The sequence below is a fragment of the Kwoniella europaea genome, chromosome 1 (assembly GCF_036810445.1).
Source record: "Kwoniella europaea PYCC6329 chromosome 1, complete sequence".
Taxonomy (NCBI): Eukaryota; Fungi; Basidiomycota; class Tremellomycetes; order Tremellales; family Cryptococcaceae; genus Kwoniella; species Kwoniella europaea.
In genome coordinates, this window is record NC_089487.1 from 9,810,466 (window position 1) to 9,823,140 (window position 12,675).

Consider the following 12,675-nt stretch of genomic DNA (forward strand, 5'->3'; position numbering starts at 1 on the left):
GATCAAGCTAGACGAAGAGGTAATACACAAGAAACGGGAAGTAAAATACAAGAAATTTAAGAAGAAGAGAGATAGCATCTCTTTTTATTCTGTGTTTTGTTTATAAGATGGGAGATTGGTCTTGCTAGAAGACCTGGAAGTTAGGGCATCTGAATAGGTTCAAAGGAGTGTGTGAGAGTGTCCAAGCGCACCGAGCGGAGTGGTCGGCGACACGTGATCGTTACTACTGGAACAAGAAACAAGAAAACAGAGTACAAATGGGTTGTTAGACCGGAATCATTCTTCAAGATACATGCAAGATGTACGAAACAGACAGAAGGACAGAAAGCAAGAGAGGAACAACGAGAGAGACATCGACATTCCTTGGACTACGAGTACAGCAAATTACGCATATTTCGGATCTCATATCTGCGAGCGAGGTGTTTCGGTTCAATTGTTTAATTTAATCAATTGTTTAATTTAATCGAGATAGCCTCGTGTGATGCACGCGTCAGGCGAGTCACGTGACTAAGGGATCAACCTAAATATCGGAATGTCCAATGTCCCAGTAGAGCATCATGAAAGTTGGATAATATAGATAGTGTCAACACAAACGAGCATCACACCTACATGATAGATCAGCAGCTCAAGATGACCTCCCGACTAGCGCCCAGACTACTAGCCTCTGCATCGCAGCTCCTATCATGTTCCAACATCAGACCCGTGCCATTAATCCGACATCAATATCGAAATCGATATCAATCCACCGTGTCCACCCCAGACTCCTATAAAATCAACGGTCTCACCTATCCTAAAGATACATATTCCAATATCCCTTCATCGATCCTAGACAAACTAGATCGCAACCTACATCTCCTGCCTTCTCATCCAATATCAATTTTACGTCAGATTGTCGAAGATCATTTCGCAAGCTATACCCCACTAGTACCTTCCTCAGCAGTCGTATCGGTTCATCAAAACTTCGATGAACTTGGTTTCCCACCTGATCATCCTGGACGAAGTCTCACGGATAGCTACTATATAAACAACGAATATATGTTAAGAACGCATACTTCAGCGCATGAAGTTGAAAGTTATAAGAAAGGATTAGATAAATGGTTATTATCTGCTGATGTCTATCGTCGAGATGAAATTGATTCCAGTCATTATCCAGTATTCCATCAAATGGAAGGTACACATATATGGCAGAACGACGACCTACATACTCTCCCTGCACTAAATGCAGAATTAGAAGAAAGGTTGAAAGAGTGTAATATCCTTATAGAAGATGAAACGACAATATCACCTTCTAATCCTTATCAACCTCACCATGATCCCATCCATGCCGAACAAATTACGAAACACCTGAAACATTCTTTAAATTCTTTGATTTTTAGATTATTCGGTCATCATGCTTCTAAAGCAGGTGCTGAGCCACTGAGAGTCAGGTGGATAGAAGCTTATTTCCCATTCACGACGCCAAGTTATGAGGTTGAGGTGTACTGGAATGGTCAATGGTTGGAATTGTTGGGTTGTGGAGTGGTCATGCAGAAGACATTGGATCTATCGGGTGAGTTGGGTAATCCTCATTTATCACTCCAAAACACTAATGCACAACGACACAATACACATTCCAACATGCACTATGCTCAAAAATAAATTACTCCATGAAGAAACTTACTAATTCTGTTCGTTTGATTTCAAATCTAGGCGTCTCAAACAAATCCGGCTGGGCATTCGGACTAGGTCTCGAGCGACTTTCGATGGTCTTATTCTCCATACCTGACATCCGACTATTCTGGACTTCCGACCCACGATTCTCAACTCAGTTTAAGCAAGGGGAAATATCAACTTTCCAACCTTATAGTAAATATCCACCATGTTATAAAGATATGTCATTCTGGTTACCAACTTCCGTGGATACCTCAGCGAAAGAGCACGGCGCAGCTGCAGCCGGTGGAAAATTACCTCCAGGTGGACCAGGAGGAGAAGGGAGAAAGAAGACTTTCCATGAGAATGATTATTGTGAGATTGTTAGGGATGTAGCTGGAGATTTGATTGAGAGTGTAACTTTGGTGAGTGTCTTTGGTAAAATATAATTCTTCTTTAGGCACCAAATAACAAGGGGGCCGAAAAGGGATGTATTCTGTATCTTGAAAGTATGATCGCTGACGATGTCATCCCATGTATGCTACTTCCAGATCGACGAATTTACCCATCCCAAGACCAATCGAAAGAGTAAATGTTATAGATTGAACTATCGACATATGGATCGAAATTTATCAAACGAAGAAGTCAACGAATTGCAGGAACAGGTACAAAAGAGGGTAGTTCAAGAGATGGGTATCGAAATGAGGTGAGATGATTTGATACACCTCTACATCATACCTACTGTACTATGTAACAAGTAACAATGCACCGCTTGCCTGTACTCGAATACATTTGAGATATCACGAGCTCTCAGCAAATACTCACTGTAGCAGATAGGGATAAAATCGTTTTACGAGTATACCTAAAAGCGATTGCACGTGTTTAATCCATCTTGCATATTCTTTTTGTAAATTTGTATTTTGTACTTTGTATATAATAGTAAAAACGTAGAACGTATCAAATTGAACATTGTAGAAAAATCTAAGATGAGATTGAAATTGAATAATTACTACACTTTATATATGAGATGGATGAGGAAGAGGAAGAATTCTTTCTTGATTTTTATCCCGAAAATTAGGAAAATGTATAAACAATCATGATGAAGATGATACCTGAGAAAAAGAAAGAGAAAGAGGAAAAACACAAACCACATTTATTTCTAAAAGAGATGAAATCGATCTTGGGTGGGGAAACGATGCTTTTGATACGATATTGAGTTTTGGTGTTATTGTGAAAATTTCGAGATCCGTAAAAAAGGTGCAATACCTCTATGCCACTACTCATCCTCTCGTGCAGCTTAGTGACTCTCTATTCTACCATAATCCACTTGTCACTTATGAGGCAGGTGCAGGAGGTACTTCACCAACTACCGGACCTTCAGCTTCGTTTTGCGAGATATCACCCAAATTGTGGAAATCTATTATATCGTACAAATTAGGAGTTCAGCTATACATCCCACGAAGGCTAAGCGACCGACAGCTGAAACTCACCCAAGATCTCAGAATACATCATGACCTTCCAGGTATCCACAGGCAGATCAGCATCGTTGAACGACCAATCGAACACTTCGGCGGCGGTAGGTTCATCGGTTGGATCATGGTATGGAGCGAGGTATTCATGGGATAAACCCTCGGCAGCTGAAATACGTGTTCGAGGGTCGAATACAAGCATCTTTTCTAATAGGTCGAGAGAGAGGGGATCGGCATTGGGGAATTTGGTAGCGAATGGTACTTTTTCTCTCTTTGGTAAGGATTGTACGAATCGGAGAGTCTGAAAAGATAATAGGTATTATTAGTTGGAAGAGGATCCACGCTCGTCATGGATAGAACTCACGTTCTCAGAGGCGATAGTTTGGATAACATCGTCAGGAGGGGTACCAAGTAATTCGGTGATAATGGAGAATTGGTTGACATCTAAGCACAGGAATGAGGATCAGCTGTTGGATTCAGGAAACAATCACAATTTATCGAGCTGGAATGACTGACGATCTTTTCCAGGGAACAATGGTTTTCCTTCCAACATCTCAGCAAAGATACAACCCGTACTCCAGATATCGACTATTCAACGAGGTCAAAATCAGCTGACAATTCATTTACCTCGGCTACCGACTTGTTCCAACTCACCAGCAACATCATACTTTTGCCATGTCAACATGATCTCTGGTGCTCGGTAGTATCGAGTCGATACGTAACCTGTCATTTGGGGATCTTGGATACGGGCGAGACCGAAATCACAAATCTGCGCACAAGATGTGTTGTCAGAAGACTGACCTTACACTGTACGATGGAGAATGGTATAATATCTATAGGGTCTGTCGAGCTCACCTTCAAATCACAGTTCTCATTAACAAGGATGTTCGAAGGTTTCAAATCTCTGTGAACTACACCAGCCGAATGAACGTATTTCAGACCACGGAGGATCTGGTATAAGAAGTATTGGATGAATTGCTTTTCGAGCGGTCGAGAGGTGAGTAATCGATGTAAATCGGTACCAAGGAGTTCGGTGACGAAGTAGCTGCAAGTGAGTTGTCAGTTTAATTGTTCATCGGGTGAACGCAGTAAAGAAGTAAAGTTGAACTTACATGTCTTCGAGAGGGGAGATAAAGATATCACTCAATGAGATGATCTGAGCAGGAGCACGACATATCAGTATACAAGTATGTAGGCGCATTGCATCACGAAGTATAAGTCATTGTGGTCGGGAGGAGAAATTTTCGATTGATAGTTCAACTCACGTTCTCATGTCTCAAATGTTTGAGCAATTTCAATTCTCTATAAGTCCTCTTACTCAACACGGGCGTAGAGAAGGGCTTCATGATTTTCTTGATGGCCACTGAAGTACCTGAGAGTTGATCTTTGGCGGAACTGTAAACGCGTGTATCATGGAGTTTTGAGGTGAATTATGGTAAAAGATGGATAAGCATTTATTCTGATTTCACTATCAAAATATTCAACCCACCAAACGAGACCGAAAGCACCCATACCGACAGGTTGCAAGTCGACATAACGAGTGGTCACTTCGAATACCTATATATTTGCCACTATATCAGCTTCTTACACTTACTCACGTCACACCGGAATTTGAGGACATAACCATTCATGCACCACGCATAACATGAAATGATACTGATGAGGATGAGGATGAGGATGAGGATGAGGATGAGGATGAGGGTGAGAACGGGTTTACTTACAGTACCGAAAATGGATAATTTAACAAAATCGGCCATCGTGTAATGTTATTTCTTCTATGCGATTTCTGTTAACCGGTAAAGGTGGGATATGAGAAACGTGAAAATCGTTGATGATAAGGATAAGGTAATGAATGTGAAGAAACGAAATCAGCTCATCTATCAAGAACAACAGAGAGAGGAGGTGTTGAAATAGGGTATGATGTAGGTAGATACGCACCTATGTATGAGACGTAAGGAAGGTTTGATTGATTGATGGAAAAAAACGGGAGTAAAGCGGGATAACCACAATCACCTAGGACTAATTGTACTTCTAACAGGGGATTGGAAGCTATTCTATGAATTGTCAATCCGTGGATGTCCTGCTTGATATCTTATCCAGGTTCTATACGTGGGAGACGGAAGAGAGGGTGATGATGGGACGGGTCGAGCTGAGCTGAGCTGGAATTGAGATTCGATCGGGTTCAGGCGTAAGGGAATGGAATGATTTGGTATGAGTGAATGATCTGTGCGTAGGATATGTTAGTTTGAGATTGCTCCTATCCTCGTCAGTTCTGTATTATGATCCAGCGAAACTGATGGGATGAAAGAGAATAAACATGATTTAACAAGTTATCAATGTGAGAGTGAGATCAAAGGATTTGATCGTTTGTAGATGTGACAAACAGACAGTCTTGTAAAAAGGAGGTAGGTAGGTGTGTAAAAGAAAAAGGCGTGGTGAATGAGTTGACTCACTCAGTATAAGATGCAGTCCCAGTACAAGGTGGGACAGGTGGGTCTAAGTCTGTTTGACTGTGGGTGTAACTATCCAAATGCGATTGCAAGGCGAGATGTGACAGTGTCAGTGACAGTGCTGTATGATGGTGATGGTGAGATATCTATCTACCTACGAGGTGTTCAACTGGCACTGCTGGTGTTCCAGAGCAGAGTGAATATGTTTTTACCCTGAGTTACTTCCTACGAGTACATGCGGTGAGTGTGTGAGTGTATGAACCGAATAACCCTTCCCCTATTAGCAGATACAAGAATCGATTCCCAAGATACAGTTTGTATTTCATCCCATTACAAAAAATTCCCTAATTCCCTAATGGGCCCGAATGAGTTGGTAACTGGTTTCGGCGTTTGAGCTCAGTGTGGCACCAGTTTTCAAATCTCCCGTTTTTACTTTTGCAAAAAAGAAAAACCACGTCAGTGGCGTATTGTATCGAGAGGGACCCCGGATGTAGCAAGAGTGACGGTCAACATCTTCGTCGATGTCGATGAATGACATGGTGGTATGCACAGGACATACTGTAGTGCTAACAGCGGTGGGTTCATGGCCAAGAAGGATCCAGAGTCGGTGGTAATGGAGGAGATTCAGATTTTCGGTTGCCACGATCAATATGTGTGTGATTGAACTGACCGCTTCTCGAACGTGATAATACGTGACATGCGATGCTATGCTATAATTATACTGAATGATATTCCTTCCCTACTAACACCTAAAATCCATCTTCATTTTTATTTCATACCACCTATACCCGAAGACTACTACTACTGCTCCGGAATGCCACTGTCCCGACCCTGTATATGGAATGCCGAGCTGCTCAGCCCTTCTTCCGCTCTCGATGCTTCCAACAGAGGTAATATCTCCCCTTGTTCTTTGTGTCCTAACGATATCCATCCCGCTTTCAGGCCGTTGTTCACTATGGTATCTAGTATACGTTCGATATTCTCGCTCCTGAAGATAGGTAAAGAAAGGTGATCAGCAATCGTTTGATATGTCAACCGTCATTCCTAGACTGTGCCATGCAAGGAATGTTTAGATGCGGCAGCTCCTAAGTCCTAATAAAGTCTGCCCAACATTGAATACCATATGCCAATGTCGAGTCCCCTTAGCCCCTCACGTTTTTCTATTACAGCAAATCCATTTATTTGTCCTTCATACGATGTGTACTGATATTGGATAGAGAAGCAATAGACGGAAATCGACTCACCTCTCCCTTATCTCACCTATACCTTCCCTCCAACCTCCTTCCTTCGTCCCATCCAACTCATCATTCAACCTCTTTACTTCATTCTCCAAATCATTTAATCTATCCTGTACGGCATCACGTCGCTTCTCCTCTTTCCTTGATGACCTATATGATTCTCCTACTATCAGACCTGCACCAACTAAGAACAAGAACGTTTCGGCAAGGGTGGTAGCGCCATTCTGTATTGCCCTACACACAAGTAGAAACATCAGCTGTAATTCGTCGCTCACAAACCTGGACAACGACAATCTTTATTTGGAGTGTCAACTCACCTAGCATCATTCAAAGGTTTTATCTGACCTGATTCGGCATTTAACAGTCCCATTCTCATTCTGGCTTCCGTACGGTGCATCCGCTAAGTTACTATCAGCAAACTTTCTACCTTCGATACGAAGTTAGCGAACTCACCTGCGCTAGACCTATGCAGATATTTTTGAACGTGTCGTGTCTGTGAACCATAAGAGCATAGTCAATAACCTGCTGCACGGTGTTTCCAGAAGGGATGGTAAGGGGTCTTACTGGGCAGCTTGTGATTTTATCGTGTTCGCTATTGGTTTGGCCAAGGTCTATCCAGTATATGTATATCAGTATCAATAATTGGAATGGACGACCTCCACTTGCAATATGGAAATAACGTACTTTGACAGCTAAGCTGAATATCTTTACTGAGGCCATGCTGAAGAGTGGACAACTAGATGCGGAGGTAGATCAAAAGGTAGAGATGGTCTCAAGCAATTGTTCTGAGGTGGATTAATGCTGTTGAATATATCTATGTCGTGTCAACAAACAACATATCATTCGTCATCTCACATTGCATTTCTCGTGGATTCCACTTTTGTTTTCTATTTTGGTTGTCCTTGGTCCGTTGTCCGTTGCCGAGATTAATCGTGTCTTCCTGTGTTCAACTATTACGTAAGGCAGAGGGAGACTCGGTGTAAGCCGACACCTACCAAGACCAGGAAGCTAAGACTTTTGTTTTACCCTGAGCTAAGAAACGGGGGCCATCATTACTCAGCTTACACTTTGACCATCGGGTGTCAGTGCCCGGTGTATGATTATGATACGACGTAGACAATTTCACTTCGAGCTCTTCTTTTCTATATAGCCTTAGCGTCTAGCATCGCCTTTCCTTCTTCTTCACGTTCATATTCGCCATCGTTACTAGTATACCGAACCCTTACAGGTTAGACAGTCGGTATATCATACATCACTTGGCGCTGGACGCTCTGGATAACGACCAACGAGTAAGACGAAAAGAACGAAGATTGGATCGGATCGGTTGACCGAGATACGATAATTAACTTGTATAACTTTCTGAGAGGCAAAGTCATCGTCAATTCAGCAATATGCCTACTCTAGCTATCCGTCAAGACCCGTCTAGTACGACCACGAGCAATACATCGACTGAGACTTCTCCTATATATAACACTAATCCTGGGGGGTGAGTGCACCGTCTTGCTATCATATCTTGCGATACAAGATGCATAATCTCTCATCTGTATCTCTATCCATTTGACCATCATATCCATGTCGATCATGCAAGCTAAGTCAATCTTTCATGTGTTTTGATATAGCGGTTCCACAACCCTCTACCTATTCACATTCCTAATAACCATCCTCGTCCTCGGTCTTATATCTTCCGGTCTTTTGATTCGAGCGTACATCCTTCGAAGACGATTTCACAGGCGGGTCGAAGAGGCTCTCAGACGTGGAGAGGCATTACCCCCCGATGCGGCTGCTGCACTGGGGTTGATACCCCGACGGCCTAATGGGAGAAATAAGAAGGAGAAGAATCATGGGTTGATGCCTACCATGTGGGAGAGTGAGATGTGGAGAGATGATGAGAAAGCTGGCTTGAAAGATGGATCGGATGAAAGAGATGGGGTGGTAGACAAAGAAGGATGGGATGAATTGACTGTAAGTGTGGACTCATACTGGCTCGAAGTGGGTGCTAGGGGAGAATGGCATCGGTGATGGTATAGGAAATAGAGGAGAAATTGCATCATTCAGAACATCCGATATATACGATACTGATCTTTCCTATTCTACCTACTTTACGCATATAGCCCCTCTCAATCCTACACTATACAACCTCCGACCCCACAGTCCCACCAATCATCCAGCCACCTATCAACATGCCCCCACCTCTCACGCCCGGAAGTTACTTTAGATCACTATGGTCGTCTCGAGGCTTGACACCCATCACAACCACCACCAACACATCACAAAGACCTGGTCTGACCCATCGACCGACCTCGATGTTGATACCCACGCAGAAACCTGTGTTCAGCGTACCGGACGTAGGGGAGGATGTGGTGGTGGGAGTGATGATTGCCATGCCATGTCAGGGAGCTATGGAAGATAGGTGGAATATCACGAAATACCAGGATGACGAGGAGGAGATGGGGACGGAGTTGCCCGATGTTTGTTTGGGTGTGTTGGGAACTAGATTGAAAGAATAGTATGGGATTTACAGTTTGCAGCTTGATTTGTATGGTTAGGCTTAGAAGTGTCAGTAAAATGTGTTCGGTTCATGTGGCTCGAGTCAAAGCAGTCAGTCTGGGTGATCTGATCTATTGTAGTTGGTCACTCGAATAAACAGGTGTAGAAATCCAGTATGAAGTAGATAGTTTATATGCATTGTATGCATTGTATGTAGATGTAGATGTAGATGTAGATGTAGATGTAGATGTAGGTCCATCTGGGTTTCATGGAGGCGAGCATAGCTATGCAACGGGTATCCCATCCGCCTGGGTCGTCTTTTCAGGAACACCGCACGGGTGATTCATTTCAAAGAGGTCCAGGGACAAGGGGAAAAGGGAAAGGGGATTCCTTTGTGTGGTGTGCTGCGGTGTATGTTTATCTTAAGTTATCCGCGGTTCCCCTCCTCTTTTGTCTTTTTGGAAGCACGGCGTCTAATCATGACAATTCACTTGGTACTTGGTACACCACCACCACCAAAGGGTAGCTTTCATAATCGGTCTGTCTTGTCTTAATTAGACAATGGAATTGCATTCCTATCGTAGATTCCGAATTATGATTTCCTGATCTTGCGACATCTACATCTTGTCTCGATTATATTGACTTGGATGGACCAAATCAGAGCCAACGAGAAACAAAGTGATTAGCTAGTGATTTTGCCATAGGTATCTCAGCGACAACAAGGGATCAACCTCCCGATGGACGAGTATAGAGCTTAGATCACAGAAACAGAAACTAGAATATTAAGAACATAGAACATAGAACATAGAACATAAGGGCACGCCGGTATATTTGGTACACGATACACGGATAGATGGGAGTATAGGATGCATAAATATCATTATTCATATCTGGGTAATTTCGATCATATAAGAAGGAAAGGTTTTTTCACTTTAAGGAGTGTGATCTGGTGTGAGTGATAGTAGGATCACCTACTTTCGTCTCTCGTTCCATTTGATATACTGATGTATCATGTTTTTGTTAGGTATACTTGTATTTCTAGGTGTCACGACATTGTTTTATTGGAGCGGGTATGATCTGACACAGATAGGTGTTGACGTGAGTCGATCTCTCATTTGCCTGTTATATCATGTTATCATCCTTTATTATCCTTGAATTACAATACTTATGCAATCCCGCTCCTCAATCATAAGTAGTCTCAACACCTCAATCTCGAAATCATCTACGACTATCACTCAGATACAAATACAAATACATGGCCTCAGAGTAGATGTCACGGTGAAGGTAGGATCGTAGGTGGGGTACCGGGTTTTTACGTCTTTGATAAGATCTGGTATAAATCTGGAGAGTTCTGTGAGTGATTCAAACGCACTATTCTGCTTGAGCCAAGAAACCCAAAGGAATAATCTCATCGTCACAACCATTTTGAGTATCCGAGGTCTGACTGATTGACTTGACGTTAACTTAGATATTTTTACGGATCAACCTGATCAAATCACCTTACCACCCTTGACCGCTATATCGAGTGGATCAAACCCTATACGTATCAGACCTTTATCTGAATGGCCTGATCTTCAATCAAGTAAACACCGTAAGCCTCATAAACAGCGGAGGGAGGTAATAAGATGTTATCTGGATGAGACAAGTGAGTATTGCTGTTTTTGTTTGAAGGAAACTCTTGTTAATTTGAATTTTTGCCTGACTGCCTTGATAATGATAACAGTATGGATGAACATTGGTGTTCCATCATATTCTGTACCTCTCGATAATCCATTGGATCCTTTGATAGGGGAAGACGGTCTGAATCGAAGATCAAGAATAGCCAAACGGTTCAATTGGGAATTTCACCATTATCATTTCCTTGCTGAATCGTTATTAGGAGGAATAGCATCTTTGGATATCACTCGACATAGAGATGGACCCCCATCCATATTACAAGAAGAGAAAGATGTTGATCAACAACAATCGTTACGTGGTGATATAAAACATGAGTATGGGTATGATGTAGATCGAGAGATGATCGATAAACAGTGGTTAGTTGTTCCGTGGGAAGAAGAGTGGAAAGATCAATATGGATTAAATGAACCTATAGTCAGTGGACTGTTCCATCATCGTAAGTTGTTTCGATCGCATCGTATTGCACAACTGCAGATGTACTGAATTGTAGGATGAATTGCCAGATTTTGTTGATAGTCGAAAATGGAACGAGACTACTCTTGACGATAACTGGATAGGCTTTGAGAGAGGTGAGTTCACCTTGATCCATCAATTCACGAAACCAAGGTTGATGCTATGTTTAGTGGTCATAGTCGATCGGTGGTCTTCACAAATGCACAACCCCCAAGCTATTCAATGGAACAAAATGGCTCTGGATATATTCAACCTGCTCCCTTCCACTTCCTCATCTTCATTAGAAGTCGATTCTATATTCTCACCTTATCGAGTTAAGTTCCTGAATTATATGGATATCCAAAGTCTTCATCGATCAAAAGCAGGAACGGCTATACATCATATACCCAAGATCGTGTATGTGGATAGACAATCATCCTCTCGAACATTGCTACGGGATGATCACGAGGGGCTGTTAGAGGTGTTGGGTCAGTTAACGAAGAAAGGTGTGGCGAATTGTGTAGTGGGTAAATTGGAGGAAATGAAATATCAGGATCAGATAAGGTTGTTTGCCGATGCTGATGTGAGTTTACGATTTGCCTATACTGATTGAGAACGAGATTGAATTGATCGATGTTGACGATGGGTTTTGGATAGATTATTATCGGTGTACATGGGAATGGATTGACTCATCAGATGTGGATGGCTCCAGGGGGGGTTGTGATCGAAGTGAGTGTGACCCTTTTTCTGATCTTCATTTAGCGATGGACAGAAAGCTAATAGTCGATATTCACCTGAAAGATATTCCCTCCAGGAGTGTTTTTGAGAGATTATCAATTGATAGCTCAAGTAGTAGGACACGATCATATAGCCATTGTAAGTTACGTCCGCCTGATGTTCTACCTAGTTTAGGGGAAATAATCAAGGCTGATCGGAGGAATTTCTTGTAACAGCTGAATAGCCGGATATACACAAGACAGGAATGGAAGAACGAACCTGGTAAATTACTCGCAACACATCCGGACGAAGCGAACGATCAAAATATAACTGTGAGTTTGAATCACCCCACAATCTAATCTTTACGGCACTGTAGGCAAATGGAAGGGAGCTGATGGAGTGAATCGTTTCTCTATTTTCCAGTTAAGTCAAGGATTCATAGAAGATCTGCTGTACCTTAAATTAACGAATTATCATGTTGACGTTGTATTATAGTGATAGTGAGATCGCGGGGGCACATACTGTACTTGACATATTATCATATCATCGATATTGTATGGGATGCATGGTGACTGT

At 42.3% G+C, this 12,675-nt stretch overlaps 5 protein-coding genes across 5 annotated transcripts; 3 read left to right on the top strand and 2 right to left on the bottom strand.

The window, feature by feature from the left end:
* Positions 1 to 630: 630 nt before the first annotated feature.
* On the top strand, positions 631 to 2,339 carry V865_003737 (phenylalanine-tRNA ligase; the record flags this gene model as incomplete). Its single annotated transcript, XM_066227526.1, has 3 exons — positions 631 to 1,549; positions 1,690 to 2,054; positions 2,181 to 2,339. 3 exons carry the CDS (start codon positions 631 to 633, stop codon positions 2,337 to 2,339), a joined length of 1,443 nt encoding a protein of 480 aa, XP_066083623.1.
* A 624-nt stretch (positions 2,340 to 2,963) lies between these two features.
* V865_003738 (mitogen-activated protein kinase HOG1) lies at positions 2,964 to 4,855 on the bottom strand (the record flags this gene model as incomplete). The annotated part of the gene is made up of 10 exons (XM_066227527.1): positions 2,964 to 3,046; positions 3,120 to 3,399; positions 3,463 to 3,542; positions 3,615 to 3,686; positions 3,753 to 3,867; positions 3,954 to 4,143; positions 4,211 to 4,254; positions 4,364 to 4,493; positions 4,588 to 4,655; positions 4,820 to 4,855. The coding sequence occupies 10 exons, from the start codon at positions 4,853 to 4,855 to the stop codon at positions 2,964 to 2,966; spliced, it is 1,098 nt and encodes a 365-aa protein (XP_066083624.1).
* Positions 4,856 to 6,349: 1,494 nt separating this feature from the next.
* On the bottom strand, positions 6,350 to 7,506 carry V865_003739 (uncharacterized protein; the record flags this gene model as incomplete). The annotated part of the gene is made up of 6 exons (XM_066227528.1): positions 6,350 to 6,536; positions 6,793 to 7,020; positions 7,104 to 7,186; positions 7,240 to 7,279; positions 7,351 to 7,397; positions 7,471 to 7,506. 6 exons carry the CDS (start codon positions 7,504 to 7,506, stop codon positions 6,350 to 6,352), a joined length of 621 nt encoding a protein of 206 aa, XP_066083625.1.
* Positions 7,507 to 8,177: 671 nt separating this feature from the next.
* Positions 8,178 to 9,293, top strand: V865_003740 (uncharacterized protein; the record flags this gene model as incomplete). Its single annotated transcript, XM_066227529.1, has 3 exons — positions 8,178 to 8,272; positions 8,406 to 8,748; positions 8,898 to 9,293. 3 exons carry the CDS (start codon positions 8,178 to 8,180, stop codon positions 9,291 to 9,293), a joined length of 834 nt encoding a protein of 277 aa, XP_066083626.1.
* An 846-nt stretch (positions 9,294 to 10,139) lies between these two features.
* V865_003741 (uncharacterized protein) lies at positions 10,140 to 12,594 on the top strand (the record flags this gene model as incomplete). Its single annotated transcript, XM_066227530.1, has 12 exons — positions 10,140 to 10,224; positions 10,298 to 10,371; positions 10,470 to 10,626; positions 10,742 to 10,918; positions 10,997 to 11,223; positions 11,305 to 11,386; positions 11,454 to 11,519; positions 11,574 to 11,965; positions 12,040 to 12,111; positions 12,184 to 12,258; positions 12,336 to 12,431; positions 12,523 to 12,594. The coding sequence occupies 12 exons, from the start codon at positions 10,140 to 10,142 to the stop codon at positions 12,592 to 12,594; spliced, it is 1,575 nt and encodes a 524-aa protein (XP_066083627.1).
* Between the last annotated feature and the right edge of the window lie 81 nt (positions 12,595 to 12,675).